Here is a 21,896-nt window from a genome sequence, read left to right as displayed (position 1 = left end):
GACAGAAGTCTCCCAACTCCTCCACCTTGGACATCATCTTCCCTGTGACACCTCTCACGTCTGTGCCTTCCACAGCCCTAGCAACCACCCAAAAATCTGCGAGCGCTTTTTAGATCAGAGGCTGAGTCTCATCAGCCTGTGCAGCTCTGGTAACAAGCTTAACGTAGGGTATAGAGTGGCTACCAATTACTCCTGCCACTCAGCCTCTGGACGAGACCAAAGTGGGTAGAGTGGTGAGCCGTTCACCTGTCACAGGGGAAGTTCACATCGGCTCCGGTAAAGCCTTGAAAGAAGAATGAGAGCGTCCAGAAGCCAGGATGGGACAAGGTGACACCACTCAGAAGCTGCAGTAGTAGGGACCCACAGGTGTCACGGTTACCTTGCAGCTGACAGTCGCCATCTCACTTAAGTTCTTCTGGGTCTTCCCACCTGCTCCCTGTCACTCCCACACCTCTGTAAGACGAAAGGCTCCCTCTCGCCCGGTTTCAGCCACCTGGTGGTCTGAGGTGCCCTCGGGCTCCGAGACACAGGTGGAGTGTAGAGATGAGAGGCTGGAGGGGTAGAGGGATAGGCTGCTCTGGGGCTGGCTGCAGCTGCTAGGCCTCCAGTTAGCCCTCCATGACATCCCATTGTCTAGTGCACGGGACAGTGTGCACTCCCAAGATGCACCCAGATGGGGAGTTGTTCTCCATTCAGGTCATAAGAGGTGGCTTCCTCTCAGCAGAATCCCACTCCTTCTATCCCGCAGTATGCAGCGGAGCTCCTGGCTGCTGTCCGCCTCCCGTTCATCCACCCCAGCTATCTGCTCAATGTGGTGGACAACGAAGAGCTGATCAAGTCATCGGAAGCTTGTCGGGACCTGGTCAATGAGGCTAAACGTTACCACATGCTACCCCATGCCCGGCAGGAGATGCAGACACCGAGAACCCGGCCCCGCCTCTCTGCAGGTATCAAGGGACACGCCCAGATCCCCAAATTGCAGATACCATAGAGTCAGCTGGCTCCAGATGGTTCCCCCAAGAGAGGATCCAGACAGAGATGCTGACGGTGTCAGGGTGTGTCCCAAGGGTACCCATCCATGTCCCCACAGGTGTGGCCGAGGTCATCGTTTTGGTTGGGGGCCGTCAAATGGTTGGGATGACCCAGCGCTCACTGGTGGCTGTCACCTGCTGGAACCCACAGAACAACAAGTGGTACCCCTTGGCCTCGCTGCCTTTCTATGACCGCGAGTTCTTCAGTGTAGTGAGTGCTGGGGACAACATCTACCTCTCAGGTGAGGCTCCCGAGGGCTGGGTGGGAACTGGGATGGGCATCCCAAAGGTGCCTCTGTCCACACACTGGGCTGAGGAAGGTCAAGGCCTCCCAGAGTATCTGCTTTTCAAATAAAGCCTCCTGCATCTGTCCTGGGAGCTGGGCACCCTGTCCTCAGCTCCTTCCTCAGCCCCTTCTGCTCTGTGTACCCCCGTACTGTCCACAGGTGGTATGGAGTCAGGGGTGACACTGGCTGATGTCTGGTGCTACATGTCCCTGTTGGATAACTGGAACCTGGTCTCCAGAATGACTGTCCCTCGCTGTCGCCACAATAGTCTTGTCTATGATGGGAAGATTTACACTCTTGGGGGACTTGGAGTGGCAGGCAACGTGGACCACGTAGAGAGGTAAGGCAGCCACGGTCCCTGAGCTGGCATCGCCAGCAGTCACTTGACGCTAACATCACATCATTCTTCCCTTCCTCCTCAGCAACACCTACCTAATACTGATGGCCTATAATCTGGCCCATTCCCGGCTTATCATACACAACAAAAGGAAATGAACACAAGATGTGAGCTCACGAGTCACTAAGGACATATTAACAGAAGGTGGTGGCCCAAGGTCCAATCATGGAAGGACATGAGCGAGCTTGGCTAGGGTTACACAGAAGACGGCAAGCCCTGAGTAATATTAGAATTCAGGAGCTTAAACCAATGTCCTAAGTATGGCCAATGCCAGTGGCTGTGCCCCCTTGTCCAACCACGTACGGGTTGCACACATTCTTCCTGAATCCCATGCATGCCAGGCTACAGTGATGCCAGGTGGAGAAAACACCCGCCAGCTAAGCAGTGTAGGGGCACAGCTTGGCCAGCCCTCTAGGGTTCTCAGAGGAAAATTATTAAGCCAGCGAGACCAAGATTAGAGGGCAGCCTGCACTTTGTTACAAGTCCCAGGCTGGCTCCCACCTGACCCCAGCTAGGCTGTTGAGGGTGTGGTGTAAGTCAGGCAGAGGCCTGAGGGACAGAGGCTGGAGCGGGTACTGCTCTGGGATGGAAACTGCCAAGATACTTTCCTCCTGAGCCAGTGAGGCTGCTCTTATAAAGGAATGGGTGAGCCACCTCGAAGAAGATGCTCAGAACCTCTGGGAGAGGACCGCAGTTAGCAGAGAAGAAAGACGTCTTGGCTTTGGGAGAAACTGGTACCCCAGAGAGTGGCACTTGAGGCTGGCCTGGCCCCAGGCTGTAGCCCCAGTTCTGATCAGTTGAGCTCCGCTTCACTCTTCCCCCTACCCTGGCCCACACCATTATCTGCCACCAGAAAGCACACTTTGCAGTGTGACTTCCTTTCTGCCTGTGAAGCCACACATACCCCTCGATTTCATTTTTTTTTTTTTTTTGGCCTCCCCTGGGTAGCTAATTGGACACTTGATGAATGCTCCAGCTAGGATGGTTTCAGAGTGAGACAGGTTCTGAATGTTCACTGTGGGCTTTTAACTCCCCCAAGTGCAGCCAGAGATAGCTTGGTAACAACATTTAATTGTCATATTGATTTGACGGTACCGAGAAGTCCCTGGGTGGTTATGAGCATATTAATACTGTGCTTGGACCCAGACCAGCCCTAACACTGGGGGTCTTTGGCATAACCTGCTGCATGTCCAGCTGTGCCCCCAAGCTCCCCTGGAAGGATCGGCTTCCAGTCATTTGTCACCCAATAATAAACACACGAGCAGGGAGACATTTGCTATGGAGGAGTCCGCTGGGCTGGGTGTCACCCTGCTTTGCCTCTGTCAGCTATTTTTAATCTCCTAACGTGCTGATTATTCATTTTGCAAAGTTCTGCTTGTTGATAAATACAGGGATTTGTTGAAGGATCAAACTCACCGTCGGGGAGGTAGAGACGATCCCCTCTCCCTTCACTTCTCTTGGGCCCTGAAGCAGTTCCCCGAGGCCCCAGGGGGTTGCCTGTACAGGCCTTCCCCGTGGAGCCCAGTCTTCCAGCTGGCTGGAAAATAAATGTCAGCTCCAAGCACCTGAGAATGAAGGAGCGGCTGGGGATCCCAGAGAGACCTGAGGGACCCCGAGTGCTCCCTTAGCCCATGAAGATCTGTCATCTATGGCTGTATGCCCATGAGGAGGGAGCGGAGGGTGTTGGGGAAGAGGCACCCACTGCTACCCAAGGAGCAGTCAGTCCCCTTTGGGTGAGTCAGTCTCTGTGCCACGTGGTCGCAGTGATGAGAATTCAGGGTGACAGGAAGGTCAGTCTAATGGGGATAGACATGAGGGCTCTTTGTTCCCCAGGAAGCACTAATGGTACAAATTGCTATTATATTGATAATGAATGAGATATATGGTGTATTATAATTATATTACATTGCTGTGTTACAGGAATAGAGCAAGATTACATAATTATAGATTAAAACAACAGCGCCATAGACAAACCTGTATTATATCATTATATAAATAACCGGGTCTAATATTTTATAGCAATATATCGCAGGAGCTGTGGTTACTGCATAAATGATAGCGGACCGCCTCACTCGGCTGGGTCATTTGCATGTCATTAGCATATCCTTCTCAAGCAGGAAGCTGACAGATTGAGCTGACGGGAGAGCTCATGGCTTGGCAATCAGCCACCTGGAATAACAAACTCTCAGGAAATTTGTGTTCGGCGGAATGTGTCATTATGCCGAAAGACTGAGGACTAACAGCCACATAATCTTTCTCATCTCCCAGCTCTTTCTGTGGAAGCTCTTTGGCTCACTGCCATGCTGGCTTAAAAAACAGATATCTGAACTTCTGACACTGCCCTGAAAAGACACTTACTCCATTACGCGTTAGCTGTATATCATCCATCTACGACTGAATGGCATCGGCCATGGCTGCCCTATAAGAGAGTTCGGCTTCTTAGACCCAAGTCCAGAAGCAGAAGTCACATGGAATCCCTTCCCCATGCACTCAAGAACCAGAACATAGTACACATAAGACCCTCTCTCCAGAGTACCTAGCTCTGAGCTACTGAGGCTCTTATCTGAAGGAGGCTTACAGGGAGAACATGGGAGCCGTATGCTGGTCAGGACTATGTGTTGACCGAACTCCCTGGTATCACAGGGAGCAGGTTCAGGCCCTTGCTTTGGGTGCAGGCACATATGGAGCAGAAATGAGTGTGCTAGTAGTTCTACAGTAAGTGTTGGGCAGCTGCAGTCAGGCAGGACATTGAGGGCAGCTAAGTCCTCGGAACAGTGAGCAGAAATACTGGTGAGCAGGAGGATGGCGCTGTCCTCCCTTGGCCAGCCCCCTTAGGTCCACTTCTGCTCGTGCCAGCCACTGTCCCCGCCTCCTTTCCCTCAGTGTGTCCAGACTTCTCTATTCCCTCACGTTGTTCCTTCATTCTGCACTGTATGTGAAGCAGATCTGTTCGGCCCTACTTTCTGCCTCCGCCCCCTCTGCCATCTCCCTCCACTCCCTGGGACTGGTAAGGGAAGTCCTAGCATCCTTCAGACTAGCCCTCCTATGCATTGGAGAGCCGAGCTTCCACCAGCCCTGGGTGCTGCAAGGCACTCTTGGGTCTGCCCTGTTAGCCATTTCCTTTCAAAAGCAAGCAGCTCTCCTCCCCTCTCTCCTCAACCATACACAGGCTCTCCTGTCCACCCCACCTCCTGCTTCCCATAGTAAATAGGGCCATGGAATGAGAACTCAAATGTCCCAGGGGTGTGGTATTCACATAGAATGAAGGTAACCCTGCATTTCAGCCCTATTCACCACACAGAGTAGGAATGGTTGTCTACACTTGTAAGCTCAGCACTTGGGAGATCTCAGAGGTTATACTCATTCTTGGCTACTTAGAAATTACCAGATCAGCCTGGGTTACATGCATCCCTCTCTCAAGAAAAAGAAAGAGAGAGAGAAAGAAAGGAAGGAAGGAAGGAAGGAAGGAAGGAAGGAAGGAAGGAAGGAAACTTCCACCTCTCTCTGCTGAGTCCAGCGATGTGCCTGCAGCAGTGCCTTCTTTGACTTCTCTCCTGCTGACATGCTCACAACTCTATTTAGTCTAATTAGCATCTGCTATATCTATCAGAAACCATGCAGGACCCGGGAGCCTTCAGTTCTTTGTCCTGTCCTACAGGACAAATGACAGATTCCCATAGGCTGGAGGGTTAGGGGCTCATCAGAGTTCCATGTGGTCCCCAACTGTGTGTTCCCTCTCTTCTAGCTTCTCTCCCTCCTCCCCCTGTCACTCTCTCTGGCTCTCCCCCCAACCCCACCCCTCCCTCCTTTCCTCTCATCTCTCTCAATAGGATCTGTTTCCCATATGCTGGCCTTGAACTCCTGGGTCAACATCTAAATGCTGGGACTCAGTCGTGTGCCATCTTTCTTGCTTATACTTGTTTAAAGTCCCCTTGGGACCCACAGGGGACTAGTTCCATATGCCTATAGACCCACATCTGCAAGTGCTCAAGTCCTCCTCTAAAACGCCACACTATCCACATCCAAATGCCTGTGCACACCCTGCTGTAGACTCTCGATGCCTCAAATCACTTCACATGTTACTTACAATAACTAATACAATGCAGGTGCTGTGTAGAGAGCTGTTACACTGTATTGCTTTGGGAATAATGGAAAATCTGGAGGTGCTCAATACAAATACAATGTTTCAGCTTTTTCCTGACGGCATCTATAGATGCAGAGCGCACAGATTTGGATCCTGGCTGCTAACTTTCCTTCGAGCCTTTGGACCTCTTCCTATCTATAAAAAAAATGTGCTTAATGCCCCCCGCCACTAAAACAAAACCAGCGTTGTGCCAGAGTTTATGTTCATAGGCTCAGGAGAAGCAGCTGATCACATATGGAGAACTGTGCAACCCAGTTACTATGAAGAATTAGAATTCCATATTAAAAACACAGATAATCCATTCCTCAGAACCCCAGCTTTTAGGCTAACCACCATATTTTCCTGCTCTCTAACTGAGGAGAGGAAGTCTAGGCAGTGATAACCATAGCACAGAGGGTCTTCTACCCGACTCCCAAGTCCTGCTGATATTCTGTGTTACCAGGATGTTTTTCTCACAGAGGTGCCTGGTAAACGCTGGTGAAGAGGATTCTACTTAAAAAGCCACCTCGGGGGGTTGGGGATTTGGCTCAGTGGCAGAGCGCTTGCCTAGGAAGCGCAAGGCCCTGGGTTCGGTCCCCAGCTCCGAAAAAAAAAGAACCAAAAAAAAAAAAAAAAAAAAAAAGCTACCTCGGGATTCCATCTTCCTGTCTAGGTACCCTGGTCTCTGCCCTCTTCGGGGCTCAGCTTCTTCAGAAGTCTGTGTCTGCTGTCTCTGTCTTCACTGTGCATGCAATGCCTTCAGCACCTCTCAGTTCACCCACAGTGCTGTCACCCTCAAAAACACCTTGATCTGCCCAAGACTCCATACCTTAACCCTACCTTCCACACGTGAGGCCCTTTGTCTTTTCAGCTGCTGGCTGCAGGCTGATGACCTCAGACTGACTGCTCCAAAAGTCCATCCCTCACAACCCATCCTCTCCAGAGTTCACCCTCAGCCTGAGGGTCGCCTGTACTCCGCAGTGTGTTCCTTAGCTCTCATTTCCACTTTGTGTTGGTGACCCCAATGCTAACTTCAACCCAGATCTTCGTACCCAACTGCCCACCATGCAGTCCTGACAGGGACCCGCAGACACTGATTAAAACTGAATTCTTCTTTGTCCGCTGGCTTCCTCTCCAGTCTTTCCAAGACAAAGACCCCAAGTACCCTATGTAGCCCCAACCCTCTCAGCTACAGCATCCCTGCAGCAAATGTACCTCAACTCTCCTGGGTCCAGTTCCTCACACTCCTCAGCCTTTGACCCAAACTCATTATTTACTTCTCATTAAGCTTCCTGTGGGGTGACTAGTCTAACTGTTCTCCCTGAGTCAGCCTCCCTGCCCTGCAGTCACAGTACTCTCTCTCTCTCTCTCTCTCTCTCTCTCTCTCTCTCTCTCTCTCTCTCTCTCTCGTCTGTTTGGATTGTATTATTTCCCTGCTTAAACCTTTAGGGCTTCCCCACTGTTCAGGACACCAAAGCCCAAGTCCCTGAACTTGGCACGTACGGTTTTCTAACCTACCCAGCCTCTATGAACCATGCTAGGTGCCCCTCAAACACCAGTGGGTCCACATTTACCTCTTTACCCTCAGTGAGCTTCCTGACCCCATTTGTTCATTGATAGCTCCTTCACGTCTCCAGGCCCAACCCCAGATCACTCTCCAGAGAAGGCTAGCCCTCCTCTGAGAGAAAGCTGGCTGTCCTATTGTGTGCTTGTTGCCCCCCCCCCATCATCATGACGCACCGTCCTTCACCACTATTGGATTTTGCACCACCTCCCCACTTGAAGGTAAAAATGGCACTTAGCTCGCCCTGGTGTCCCCAAGTGGACACTGGCTGCACCATCACCCCAGAGATGCTCACTATGTAAGCAAGGGCACGATCTACACTAAGGCTGGCAGGCAGCAAAAGGCCCAGTGAAGCTCCCAGTCCTTGCTCTTCTGGCCTTGTCCTTTACTACACCACCAGTCTGGAGCACCACCTGGAAGTGGCTCAAGCCTGTGTCTCTATCCGAGGGCTTAGGCTAAGCCATTGATGCTGAAGGCAGAAGGCAGGTGCTGGATTCCCCGTGTGCTGCTGCCCCGGGCTGTGGCCTGCCTTGCACAAGGACTCTCTCTTTCTCCTCTTCACAGGTACGACACTATCACTAACCAATGGGAGGCAGTAGCCCCTCTGCCTAAGGCGGTACACTCAGCAGCGGCCACTGTGTGTGGCGGTAAGATCTACGTGTTTGGTGGGGTGAATGAGGCGGGCCGAGCGGCGGGTGTCCTCCAGTCCTATGTGCCACAGACCAACACGTGGAGCTTCATCGAGTCCCCAATGATAGGTAAGAACTAGTGCCTAGAGAAGGGCAAGCCAGTCAAGGCTCAGGCTGCTCCTGTCCCCCAGCCTGTCCGCCGGGCAATCAGTGACACACTGCTATTGGAAACACTACTGGGAAAGAAAGAGGAGGGGCCATACGTCCTCATGCCCTGACCACCTGCTCTGCCATTCTCACAGACAACAAGTATGCACCGGCTGTCACCCTCAATGGCTTTGTGTTCATCCTGGGAGGAGCTTATGCCAGAGCCACCACCATCTACGACCCAGAAAAAGGCAACATCAAGGCGGGGCCGAACATGAATCACTCTCGGCAGTTCTGCAGGTGAAGGGGTACCTCAGCTGGGGTTGTGAAGGAGTGAGGCAGGGGAGGGGTGCACGGGTGACCATGTCGGGAGAAACATGGTTGCAGGACTGACTGCCTCCCCAGACCCAAAGCAATTGCAAACCTGGAGCAATGGCCCTCCCTCCTAAGTACCCACAGAAATGGATGCCTGGGCTAGAGTACAGTGCGGAACCCCCGAGAGCACCTGTGAAGGTTTCCTGTGATGGAAGCAGTCCTCACACTGTGGTTCCACAGGACCTTATCTCACACTGCAAGAGACGTCAAAGCTATCCTCCCTTCTGTGAGGAGCAAGGCCAGGTTCCCCGCAGGGTGACTTGTCAAGGCCTCTGAGGGAAATGCTCTGGTAACTGTGTGAGCTCCATGATGGACCGGGCAAGAGCACAACACACACATGCTCTAGAGTCTCCTAGGGTAGTGACTAGATGAAAGCACACAGGGAAAGAAGGGATGGAATGCAGATTGGCTCCTAGGACACTGACCTCAGGTCAGTGAGGCTCCCAGTCCTTGCTCTTCTGGCCTCATCCTTTACTGATAATCTAAGAGGAACAAAGAATGAGATGGGTCCCAGATACCCTGTTACCTATGCAGAGGCAATAACAAGGAGCATTTATTGAGTATCTATTGTTTGTATGGCATTACTACAGAAGATTAAAACCCTCCCTCCTCACATGGTACTACAGCTTGGATATGTAGCTTCTCTGGCCTGAGCAAGTCTGTCTCCTCTGACAGATCAAAGAACCAAGAAGCTCCTGGTGGAGTTGCGATTCCTCAGGTTTATCCCCTCAGCACCACTTGTGGTCTAACTGGAGTACTGAGTCAATGGTGAAGAGGCCCATGCTTCACCGGAGACTACAAGTAGCAGGGAAGACTAAGTAGCAGGGGTGGGTAGAAACTGGGCCTTTTGAGAGAAACAGGGAAATAGTTGGCCCTAAAAGAGGAGCATGGACACCCAGGGTAGCAAGGAACTAGAAGAGAACCTGATAGAAGCCTCAGTGACTGATAAGAAATCTCGACATCTGGCCGTGTTCTGTTCAGGGCCTTGGAAAACTTCTGGGTCCATTTTCAAGATCTAGTCAAAGAGAAATGGCCACTAGATGGAATGAAGGAAAACGATGGGGCTAGAAACGTGCTAGAGCAATAATTGAAATGCATCAAGAAGCAAGGGCAGGGCTAGAGACGTGGCTTAGTAGATAAGAGCCCGTGTTGCTCTTGCGAAGGACCTGGGCTTGATTCCCAGCACCCACATGGTGGCTCACAACTATCCATAACTACAGTTCCAGATCTGACTTCTGCAGACACTAGGCATGCATGTTATACACATACATACATGCAAGAAAAATACACAGAATAAACTTACTGAAGAAAAGTTTAAAGAAGTACAGAAAGAGCAGAACCCTGGACTTCTGGAAGAGCTGGCTGGGATAGCATTCCCCAGTCAGTGAGTGTCACTCGGGACAGGTCCAGGTAGAGCTATTGGTCATCCTGCAGAGCATGCTTAGTCCTTGAGTTACAGGTGGAAGCAGCCCAGGTCACATACACGGAGGAGAAAGGAAGAAGGTGGGATTCTTAAGGTCCCTGGGCCGCTGCAAACCTCCCCAATTACAGGTCTGCTACTTGGATAGATCTAACCCATTTTGAATTATGTTCCCAATAGTCAGTAGACTCTGTATGCGCAGGAGGAAAAGAGGTTCAGTGAAGGCCCAGAGATGGGCAGAAGCAACCCCTTTGCAGCTGCCCTTAGTTTCTCAGCCTTGCTGAGAAGAAGACTAATGGAAATGAGCATCCCTCCCCGCAGAATAGTATTGCATGATGTCCTGTGTGTTCCTATGAGGAAAATGTTCTAGCTGTTGTGTAGAGGGAATCTCTTATAAACATCATCTGTCAATTAAAAGAGCCGATGGCCAATGAGCTGAAGCAGGAAATAGGAGGTGGGACACTGGCAGGAAGAGAGGATTCTGGGAGATAGTGAGAGAATAAGAGAGATTCAAGAGAATGCAGATGAGATAGACCGAGGAGACAGCTATAAACCAGCAGGTAGATGAACTCAGGGAGACGCTGAGAAAATAGATGCAGAGAAGCCGTGTAGAAAGAAGTAGGCCGGGCCTCAAGAGAGGAAGCTAACCAAGTGCTAGACACAGAATAGTTTAACTGGGCTAAGTTACGAGCCAGTCAGGGAATGAGCCAAGGCATATGGCCAATGCATTTACTAATAAGTAATCAGTCATCATTCCAGGAGCCGAGGCTGGTGGAGATAAACTTGGAGTTAAATTTCTTTTTTTACATTGTTGTTTCGTTGTTTATTTGCCCAGGTTAGGGGGCTAAAAAAGAGCAAGACCCCCACATAACCTGTGCAAAGAGAGTCCACGGGGCCCGCAGCCAGCACAGTGTCGGGACTTGTCTCCAGAACCAATATGGAGATTCAAGGCCTAACTCTCTGTCCACCTTTCCCTCTCATAGTGCTGTGGTGCTTGATGGTAAAATTTATGCAACTGGAGGCATCGTGAGCAGTGAGGGACCAGCCCTGGGCAACATGGAAGCCTACGAGCCCACAACCAACACATGGACCCTCCTACCCCACATGCCCTGTCCTGTGTTCAGACACGGCTGTGTCGTGATAAAGAAGTATATTCAAAGCGGCTGACATCGGTGGGAAGCCCAAGACGAGTCTATGGGACAAGTCCGGTGAGGTGACTACCACACGCCGTGGTTACCTTTCGACACCAACAAGAGGCCCACAAAACACAATCAAGAAACTCACTGCGCTAACATTTCGAATATTCTCTACATTGAATGTAGGAAAATCATCCTCGCCTTTTGGGTGAAGCGGGGCACAGTGCTCCGGGCAGCCGGAACCTGGAACGCACGGAGCCCAGGCTCGCTGGCCAGCTGAGGCACTTGCTCTGAACAGAGGGCGCTCACTCTGCCCGGTGCAATAGTTTCACATATTTTTCAACTGGGAGAGAAGCTGTTTTTTTCCTTCTTGCAGAGCAAGCTTGATCCCTAAACCACCATAGATCAGTTTATCCTGTGACAATTTGGGGCATCACGCTCTTTTGGAATAAGGTCAAAGTGTCCTTATCACTTTGATTCCTACTTTTGGGTTTTTTTTTTTAATTTTATTTTTCAGTTTTTTTTTCTTTTTAAACCTATCTACACTTTCAAGTGGCCGAGAGAAAAAAGAGGGAAGGGACTGCGCAGCACCAAGGCCTAGGAGAGGGGCTCGTTGCCACCAGACGGGATAGAGGGCCAGCTGCACGTGCAGAGCCAGGGCTCGCAGCCGCAGTGGTCGCTTGGGAAGAGCCGCCTGTCCTTCATGGGTTTTTCTACCATGGTTTTGCTGCAAAAGGACATGGCGGGTACACTAGCTTTCTCTTAACCAGTATGAATTATTTAGATTTCCAAGGCATTTTCTTGATACACAAAAGGCTATTTTTAAGTACCGAGAGAAGGAGGCCACAAGAGGGAGAACGCTGTGGGACTTCCCAAAGCTCTTTGTAGGTAGCGCCAGAGGTAGGGCACTGGCTCTCATTTTTCTATGTGCAGAATAGAGGATCTCTCCTGAGGTGGGCCATGCCCCCCACTTTATTTTTGGAAAAAGTTAACTCCCAGACAGTCCCGGAAGACCATGCCTTGCAGGGGCATTGTCAGAAGGAAGGGTCTATTCTGGAAGAACATGGTTCTGGCTCCTGACACCAGTCCAGCTCCCTCTGTGAGGTAAAGCTGAGGACCCAGGCCCCAGGAAAGGGACTGAGGGAGGGAGGGAGGGAGAAGAAATGTCTACAAAGCACAGGAGACTATTTTTGATATTTATAGCTATATATTGAAGGCACCTGCCACGAGAGCTCTCAGGATGGGGACAGCCTTCTTAGACGAGCCATGACAGCCACGGCCTGAGGGGGCACAAGCAGAAACACTCTTCTTGTTGCCTCGTTGCATAGTAACCTGAGAAAAGGGAAGCCAGGAGAGGTCCCAACGAGGCTCAAAAGAGAAAGGCCTTCCCATTAAGTCCTTAGACCCTCAAACCTCACCCGGTAATCAGTCTCCATTCCAGGGCAGGAAGAAGGCCGCCGCCACCGCGCTGTTTAGTTGAAGTTAGTAACCAAATACACACCATTTTTCTACCTGGAAAGTCGACTTGCCATCACTTCATGATAAGAACCATTGACAGAGAGAAAGAGACACTACGCGCTTTCCATCACTCAGTATTGGACGACACAAAATTCCAGTCCTAACGACGGGCATCAACTTCTAGCATCACAAGTGTGGCTCCCACTTGACAAGATACCGAGCTTCGTTATGCAGTTTTTAATATTATTTATTATTTAAAAAAAGTAATAAGCACAAAACTACATACATTGTATGTCATTTAAAGTATTTATGTCAAACAGGGTGCAAGTGTGAACCCAAGGACTGGAGCACAAATTTCTAACTGCCTGGGGCAGGGCGAATATGAGCATTGGCGTGCATCTGCCTCCAAGGGAGGTGTTAGTGGTCAACAAGACTCCGCAGATGATGCTGAAATTCCGTTTCTCTCCTCATCTATCACACTGGAGCAAAACTGGCTATTTCTGTGAATGATATAAAACAGGGTTCTCTGTAATGGTATTGTACATAGTATATGTTTATTGTTAAGTTGTTATATTATAATAAATATATTTATAGATCTAGACTCAGAAGCCAACACAATGTCTTTGTGTGCCATCACCATTGCCTCAACGACGCCACACTCCTGCTCTTCCTCTTGGTCATCAGAGTGTGTGTCCTCTTACAGGTGGCCCGTGTAGGTTCTGATGATGAGAGAGAAGGGGAAAGGGACAGATGAACAGTGACCTCCAGTGAGGAACAGCTGGATGTCAAAAGCTGACTTAGAGACTCTGAGATACCATGGAATTGACCCAGACTGTCCCCTTAGCTCCTGAACTTGTCTTACCACGGCCATGCATCTGAAAGATCCAGAGCTCGCTTTTACCCCCTTCGCTTCTGCCCAGGGGTGGGGCCCTTTTTTTATTTTCTCAAGACACTTCCTCCAGGAAGAAAATCAAGTGTGATTTCCATGCTAAGAACCAGGCAGGGTGGCCTCCTTGCTTCCTCAGTTGCAGGGTTCTCTCGTCCATCGTCCATCACACAGACCACTTTGCCATGCCCAGGCAAGGCTACTTACTTCGCATGCAATATGGAAATGCCTCTGTCAGGAAGGAAATTTGGGAAGAGAGGGTAGATTTTCCAGCATAGTCATCCACATGAAGCCCCCATGTCCTTAATCCCTAAATCTTACCAAGACCTAGTGTCTCCTTGGAAACAAAAGCTTAGTAAAGGGAACAGGAAGTGAGAGGAGGGGCTCTCCTAATAACTTGGCTGAAACCTTGGGATGAGTAGACCATACTCCTGACAAATCACTAGTTCCCTAGGACCATCCATCCTGCAAGGAAGGACAGAGACTGTCTAGAAGAAGCCAACCATGAAGAGAAAGGTGACATAACCTGTGATTAAAAGCAGTCTGTTAGCTCCATTCTTAACTATTTCATTTGTTTAAATGAAGGAACATGTTCTTGTGGTCCATGAAGGGTCTCTGTGTTTTATACCTAACTCTGTGTGGTGAACAGATTCCATAAAAAGACAGATGAGTTCACAGGATTGGGAGACCCGCCACAAGAACTTTCGAGGCACAACTGCCTGATCTAACAAAGAGGATGAGAAGACGGTGCACATTGTGTTTTAAGAACTTCAAAATAAGAGGGCAATCCACAGAAGTGTCTATTGCCTGTGTGATAAACCGTAAAACAGTATCTTCACTAGAGAAACTAGGTAATGCAACTGGGAAATGTTAGTTGGGTGTTAGACCTAAGAGAGAAATAAATACAAGGTGCTGGCAAGCGGAATCCACAAGTAAAAATGGAAATTCAACACCAGAAGTTGACAATGAATGAGGTCATACCTTGTAGCCACTGAGTAAGTTAGATCCCTAGACCATAAGGGGAAGCTGTGCTGAGAAGGAGCGTGAGATTCTGACGTAGTCCTAAGGGCTCTGCAGAGGGACAGCTGGCAAGGCATCGGGCACCCCGTATCATGAGCTGGAGGAGCACTGAGAAATCACTTCTAGACAGCCATAAAGAAATGACATGAACTCTGGGAAAAGAACACCAACTATTCTGTCACAATGGCGTGGGAGCATGAGTGGCACTTACTTGTCAACACTAAGGATGCGCTGAGCACCATGCTAAGCTCTCAAAGCCCTGGATCCTCAAGATTCAGGTATAAAAGACACACACACACACACAAAGAAAATTCATATTTGTCCAAGATTGTAGCTTAAGATATGCAGCCACGGTGGGAGATGTATATGCCTGTGTATAAGTGTACATAGAAGAACCTCCTTTGCAGGACTGCCTAGAGAGGCGCTAACAACTCCAAGACCAGGGTCCTTCTTCCCCAAGCTACCTCAGAAACCCTTATGTCTATACAAGATAACCAGTGTACAGTCCTGTCATTGTACTCATGGGATTGCGAGCATTTATTATTTCCTCTTTTCAAGAATTTATATAATTATAAGTAATTCTATAATTCTGTAATAAAAAGGTAGATATGCTATGCATATGGGTTTCTTTTCCTTTTTCTTTTTTTGTTTTATTTTTCTGCAGTACTAGGAAATCACATCCAGGGTTAAGCCACTGAACTTATGTCCCCAATCCCTGGACATGGACATGTGTTTAAATCAAAACATTAAAATCATTAATGAGAGACAGAAAGTAATGCTTCCCTGAGTTTTGATCTAAAAAATTCTCTCTCTCTCTCTCTCTCTCTCTCTCTCTCTCTCTCTGTGTGTGTGTGTGTGTGTGTGTGTGTGTGTGTGTGTGTGTGTGTATGCCTGTGTGGTGCTGACCACTGTAAGCAGTAAGGAAATCAGAAAGGATTCAGAATAAAATATCTGAGAAAATTATAAGACAACAGATTGTCAAACATACATTACCAAGATTTCGTGAAGATCTTTACCTCCTTCTCTTCCTCTTCTTCCCCCTCCTCCTCCTCTTTCTCCTCTTCCTCTTCTTCTTCCTCTTCCTCATTTTCTTACTCTCCCTCCAGGATTGGAGACAAGACAATCTTCATACATGCTAAGCAAGTACTCTAGAACCGTATCCCTAGCTCTTCTCTCTCTCTCTCTCTCTCTCTCTCTCTCTCTCTCTCTCTCTCTCTCTCTCTCTCCCTCTCCCTCTCCCTCTCCCTCGCTCCCTCGCTCCCTCGCTCCCTCGCTCCCTCGCTCCCTCGCTCCCTTGCTCCCTCCCTCCTTTTTATTATTTTGCAACAGGTCGTATTAAGTCATCAAGGCTGTCCTTGAACTTAAGGTCCTCCTGCCTCAACCTCCTGAGTGCAGTCATAGGCCTGCACCACTAGGCCAGCATGCGAAGGCCATCAGACCACAGTAACCCGCTCACGTGGCATGACTGCACAAAGTATCTCATTTGCATCCTCAGCTGCGTCAGCTCACAGGGCCGTATCTCCGCACTTAAGAAGGGAGTAATCAGCACATAGGAGCTCAGAGAAAATGAATGGTACGGGAACTTGGTCTTGACACAGTCCTGCAGAGGCTACTCAGGTAAACCCACCGGGCTCTAAGACATCCACAACTCAGTCTGTGACCTGTCGGTATCCAGGGCCAGCTCAGTGGCTTGAGAACCCTTGCTAAGCATATGACTTCCAAAGCAGCCCTTGCTTAGTGCCCTTGACTCCAAGACCAAGTCTCCTTCCTTTCATTCACCTGTATTTAAATTCGAAACTGTTCATGGCAATTCTAGCATTTCATTAAAATACCACATTAAAACATAAAGAAGTTCTAGTTCCCACATGTTTGACGTGAATATTTGTGTTGGCAGACAAAGTCACAGCCAACCCCAGCATAAAACCTGGGGACTGTGGGGATGAAAGCTTTCTCATAATCTAGGTTTTTGTTTCTGAGAACGACTAAGTTCAATCAATGTGGAACTCAGCGCAGCAACATTGATCCGCAATGGAGATTTATTTAACTGTGTGATAGGCAATTGCTTTCTTCTTAAATATAATCCATTAAACGTCTTCAGCGACATATGGTAAGCTTCCAAGCTACCAGACACACTGATCCGATGCTCCCTTTTAAATGCATGGAAGAATTTCAAACTCCTTACCCCAAACAGCCTTTACTTCAGTGACACACCAAGTGCAGTGTTACAGAGCCCTCCTTTTAATTTGTCCTTAAAGGCAGGTCTTTATACACCCCAGCCTTCCCTCAAAACTACTTGTATTCAAGACCAAAGCTGGTCTTGAATTTCTGGTCTCCCTGCCGCCACCACCCACGTGATTGGCACCTGCTACCTGTCGAGCTCTTAACATTTATTAAAATTCTAAAGCAAACAAAAAGTTAATTAATGTTCAAGACTTTCTCAGGGAATCTGACGCTATAAACAAAGTAACTATACCCAGTGATTAGAGATACTAGACTCTCATACTAAAATCGATTTTAACTTTTGCCACAATGAGAACGCTGGAAGAGGCCCTACTATAATGACCACTGAAACATGACACAGGTCACTCATACACGTCCTTTGATGGCGCTCAGAGTTCCTCAGGACCGTGTTCTTCTCTGTGCCTTTGAGACTCCAACCACATACAATTTCAGACCAATGGTTACCGATTTATCATTGCTTGAGGAATTAGGAGCTCAGGGCACTTTATAATTTAGGTCAAATATATTAAATAATACCTTACCGGGCATCTCTTTCATTATCATCGGAATCAGTTACACCTATGAAATTGTAACACCACACTTGGGTATATCCCATTCTGGCCTCTAGGTTTTTTTTACACAGTCAAGGATGAGGGTAATCTTGAACTTCTGACTTTTCTGGTTTACCCCCAAGTCCCAGGGTCACAGGCATGTGCCAACCCAGGTTTTTGTGCATGCTATGCACAGCTACACCCCCAGCCCCAGCCCCAGCCCCTGAATTCCCTCTCTAGGCCATAATGTTCAGTTCTTGGTGCTTTCCAACGTCTCCCAATTTAGCGGTCACAGCTTGAGTTCACGCCCTGGAAAGCATCCCTCCTCCTGAGAGTTACCTCAACCTCTAACACCCAAGGCCTTACACCAGATCCAAAAGACAAACTGCAGTCCTCACTATCTACACGCCAGCCTCTCCTGCAGGTAGAGAGTTTCAGGGCAGGGGGGAAGCTGTGTTTGCATTGATGCCTCACATACCCCATTCTTTCCTGTTTTCATCGGTGTCTACCCTGAACCCACACTTCTACCCTCCACGTCTCCCACCTCACTACATTCTCAGCAGCCAAGCTTGTGTATCTTATAATCAGACTGAGGGAGAGTGGAAAGGGGGTGGGTAGGGCTGGGAAGATGGGATTCGAGTCTGAATCTCCAGCACCCTCCTAAAACAAAACACAGACACTTGTGTTTGACTGTGAAGGCCTGTGAGAAACAGACACAGAATTCTGTACCTCCGAACTCAGTCTCTGGGGCAGCCAGAATCCCAGAAGAAAAACTCTCGATAGACCTGTCCAGACTCAATGTCAGGTGAGTTCCAGGAATGAATTCATCTCCTCACAGCAGCAGTGTCCAGAAGAGAAACTGGGTGTTCTCTATGGGACCACACAAAATGCTGAGCTCTACATGTGAAGAACTGGCCAGACTCGAGGCCCCGGCTCCAGGTCTACGCTCCATTGCTGACCATCACCAGCTCCCTCTGGGGTACATGTGACTGTGCTTCAAAGCGCCCATAAGCCTTGAAGCCTGTGGACACTGTAAATCCAAACCGGCGTCTGGGAGCTAAGACAAGGGGTACCAATACCTGTACCCCTCCTGGAGGCTCTAGGAAGAATCTAGTTTTCCTGTGTCCATGTAGTAAGACGCACCGTGATTATGTCAGACTCCCACAAGAACCCCCAATAACCTCCCCAGCTCGTGCTAATTGTGTCTTCAGTGTCCCTTTGCCATGTACGGTGACTTACAGGGAGGAACTTCAGCTTAGCAAAGGGATAGAACGTAAAAGCTACTGAAACGTGACTTTGACGGTGCAGGCACAGAAACCAGCCTGGTCTGAGCACAACCAGGTTGACTGGGTGCTTAGAAAAGAAAAACGAAACGAAACGAAACAAAACAAAACCCTTCCCACAAGACTCTAACCCAGCCGGGCCCCTCACAGACGATATTCAAAATACCCACGACACAGTTCAAGATCACTAAGAACATCTAAGAACTCGGAACACATCAAGCAACTCTCAGGAGAAAATGGACAAACACCAACCATGAGGCTGCACAGATGCTGAAATGATTCTAAGAAATAAAGATAAAACCCCCACGATTGAAGAATAGGAAGAAAAAAAACCATCTTTATTCAAATTTATGCTCTGAGGGGGGCAAAGAGGTGGTTCAGTGGTTAAAGCTGGTGCCCTTGTTGAGTGCCCTGAGGACTGAAAAGTTCAGGTCCTAGCAAGTGGGTAAGAGGCTGACATTCTGCAGACGCCTTCGGTAGGTCCACCACCCCTGACCAGCCTTTGGGCACCGTCAGACATGGGGTTACGAGGAGCTGGGGCGCAGGGTCTTGAGTGGCTGTGAATATGACCCAGGAAACTGTCTCAGAGGACAGCTCGTTTATTGAGATAGTGGGGCTGGCTTATATAGCTCAAGTCAGTGAGACATCAATTAGACTAGCAGATTGTCCATCACAGGATTTCTGAGAAGCCAGTTCTCTGGCAGGAAAACAGAGGCCTAACTGGCTTTATCCTGACATAGCCTTTGTCCTATGTAGTTGAGTAGGCCCAAGCCTGATTTGGGTAAGGAGCGGCCCCCCTCTTGCTATGCTCTCTGAGACACATCCTGAGTATGGGCAATGCTCTACTGTCCCTTATCTAGCTTGGGAGCCCACAACCTGTAACCCCAACACCAAGCAGGCAGAGACAGGAGATCATCAGGGATTTCGGGCTTCCAGCCTAATGGAGACGATGCAAGCCCTGTATTCCGGGAGCAACCCTATACCAGGGGAGTAAGCAGAAAATGGTGGAGGACCTCTGACCTGGTCTTTTGTGTGCACACCCGTATAGACACATGTGGATATACTTAGACACACGTAGATAAACAATCTCTTTAAAATGAACATAGCGGGAACTTGCAGGGTTAATACTGAAAACTCTTTGAGACCCCCAATAGAAGAGGAGAAAGACTTCGGTACCTACAGAGAATTGGAAGAAATGATGACTAAAAAAATCCCAAACCCAACAGCGTACCTAAACTTACAGATCAAAAGATCGGTAAGTCCCAAACTGAGTAACATCAGAGGAATCCATGCCCAGTATGCTTGAAAGTCAAGGGAAAGAAAACAAAGTCTTTAAAAGCAGCTGGAGAAAACAATGTATTACATATAAAACACAATTCAAATCACAACTTGAAAAAAAAAGAAAATCATGATTGAAATCAACACTGAAAGAACATTTCAAAGCCAGGCCGCCTAGTGACACACACACATGCAATTCAAGTACTTGGGAGGGGTCCAGCTCAGTTCAAGGGCAAACCTGGCAAGCTCAAGGCCAGTCTAGGCTAGCCATGTGCCTGTCTCCAAAGAGCCAGGCAAACAAGGGACTCTTCAAAGTGGCCTCAGGAGACCATTAAGGGATCAGGAGTTACACACGTCTCGAGCTGCCACCATCACAGGGAATATAAAGTTTGGAACCAGAGCAGACTCCAAGAGCCATCAGCATCCCATAGTGAATGTTGCAGCTGTAACTGTCACAGATAATTCTTTTCCCTAGTAAAGTCTTAGTGATCGATAATGTAGGACCCGCTGTGACGGTCAGTTCCAACTGTCAGCTTGATTGCATTAAGAAATTCCTATGGCGTTAATGGGGCACATCACTGGGCATGCCTGTTGATGGTATTTGCAGAGAGATTTAACTGAGGCCCATTCTGAATTCTGTGTGCGGCATCCCATGGGCTAGAGTTCCACACTGAATGAAAAGGGGGAAAGGAAGAGGATATCGCAGCACTGCGAGCTAAGATACCCCTCCCCGCCCCTTGCTTTGTGTTGGGTATTCGGTTATAGCAAGGAGAAAAGGAACTAATAATATATGTAGTGCCCTCCTGCCTGACCCATGGCCCACAGACAAAGCCAAAGACAGGGCTGTAAAATTAAAACATGATATGTTTCTTCCGCAACAATGCTGTGCAATGCTCAAGTAGAACGTTGTAGGTGGATCTGGTAATGATACCCAGAGGCTGCACACATCTGCTGTGCTAACTTTTCTGTATCAACCACTTTCCTTTCACAAACACCCTGCAAAAGTCACCTTTGTCATCTCCTCCTCTCTCCCTTCACGAGCCCTGCACAATCCCAGCTTCCTTGGGCTACTCTGAGTCTGTATTTCTCAAACTGCAATTCCCAGGACTCCAAACAAAGTTCCATTATGGTCTCTGAACTTCATCAATGTGGTGTACTCCTTATCGGAAGCCATGGGGTCTGTAAGGCCCCGAAGTAACATTTGAAACTCCTGAAAGAACAGAACTGTCAACCCCAAATTCTCCATTCATTGAACACATCCTCAGAAACAAAGAGACTCTCGGATGAAGGAAAACGAAGAAATTGCCCTTACCAGACTTGCTTCAAAGAAATCCTGAAGACATTCTTTAAATTGCATTTACTTGTTGATGCCTTCATTTTTCTGTGTGTGTGTTTGCTCATACAGACAGACCACACACACACACACACACACACACACACACACACACACACACCATGGTGCACATGAGGAGGTCATATGACGACTCGTGGGACTCAGCTCTCGCCTTCCATCGTGTAGGTTCCAGGGACGAAGCTCAGGTCATCAGCCTTGGTGACAAGTGCCTCTCCCTGTTGTTCCATCCCACTGGCCCTAACGGACATTCTTTAGAATAAATAAGGAAATGTGGAACTACAGAACTGAGGGGGTAACAATAAATGTCTACTTAGATGTAGCAAATTATTTTTACCCTAAAGTTCCTAAAAGTATTTGTGACACTTGAAAGAAAAACATTGTCTGAGGCAGTTTTCAATGCACGCAAATACAATTCACATGACAACTCTTGCATATGGATTAAAGATTTCTATATTTTGTACAAAATGGAAAAATGTTCATTTTAGGTAGGTAGTGAAAAACTATGTAAAGTGTCAAAGAAACCCCCTACAAGTTGTTCAGAGACAGCCAGAAACCCAAGAAATTAACATGTAATAGCAAAGCTATTTAAATAACCCAAAAGAATCAAACAGAATAAGAAAGGAGACGAAGAGAAAGCAAAAGCAGAGTAAAAACCGTAGAATAAAATCCAAATATACGCTCAATCACCAGCTGTAAAGCCCAGGTTGTACCCATCAGCATGGCTGTGAAGCCCATTC

At 48.5% G+C, this 21,896-nt stretch overlaps 1 protein-coding gene and 1 long non-coding RNA gene across 9 annotated transcripts in view; one reads left to right on the top strand and one right to left on the bottom strand.

Moving 5' to 3' along the window:
* The window catches only part of Klhl29 (kelch-like family member 29), a 304,134-nt gene extending 289,366 nt beyond the window's left edge, over positions 1 to 14,768 (top strand). For 6 of the 7 annotated variants that reach the window (XM_017594072.3, XM_006239857.5, XM_039111920.2 and 3 more), the window contains 6 exons: positions 749 to 947; positions 1,091 to 1,273; positions 1,478 to 1,658; positions 7,967 to 8,160; positions 8,334 to 8,478; positions 10,957 to 13,168. In XM_017594072.3, coding sequence (XP_017449561.1) covers positions 749 to 947; positions 1,091 to 1,273; positions 1,478 to 1,658; positions 7,967 to 8,160; positions 8,334 to 8,478; positions 10,957 to 11,140 — 1,086 coding nt within the window. In that variant the 3' untranslated portion in view covers positions 11,141 to 13,168. Of the gene's footprint in view, positions 1 to 748; positions 948 to 1,090; positions 1,274 to 1,477; positions 1,659 to 7,966; positions 8,161 to 8,333; positions 8,479 to 10,956 lie in introns of all 7 variants that reach the window. The other variant, NM_001106713.3, reaches the window with a different exon arrangement.
* On the bottom strand, positions 12,794 to 17,432 carry LOC134479334 (uncharacterized). Of its 2 annotated transcripts, XR_010052510.1 has the most exons (3): positions 13,430 to 15,766; positions 13,205 to 13,286; positions 12,794 to 13,067 (listed from the first exon to the last, which is right to left on the bottom strand). It is a non-coding gene; the product is annotated as an uncharacterized LOC134479334 (long non-coding RNA). The 2 variants fall into 2 exon arrangements; XR_010052509.1 differs by lacking the exon at positions 12,794 to 13,067 and having other exon boundaries at positions 13,100 to 13,286; positions 13,430 to 17,432.
* Positions 17,433 to 21,896: the final 4,464 nt, after the last annotated feature.

The sequence above is a fragment of the Rattus norvegicus genome, chromosome 6 (assembly GCF_036323735.1).
Source record: "Rattus norvegicus strain BN/NHsdMcwi chromosome 6, GRCr8, whole genome shotgun sequence".
Lineage (NCBI taxonomy): Eukaryota > Metazoa > Chordata > Mammalia > Rodentia > Muridae > Rattus > Rattus norvegicus.
The sequence above is the reverse complement of the archived record's forward strand: the minus strand, read 5'-3'. Positions and strand labels throughout refer to the sequence as shown.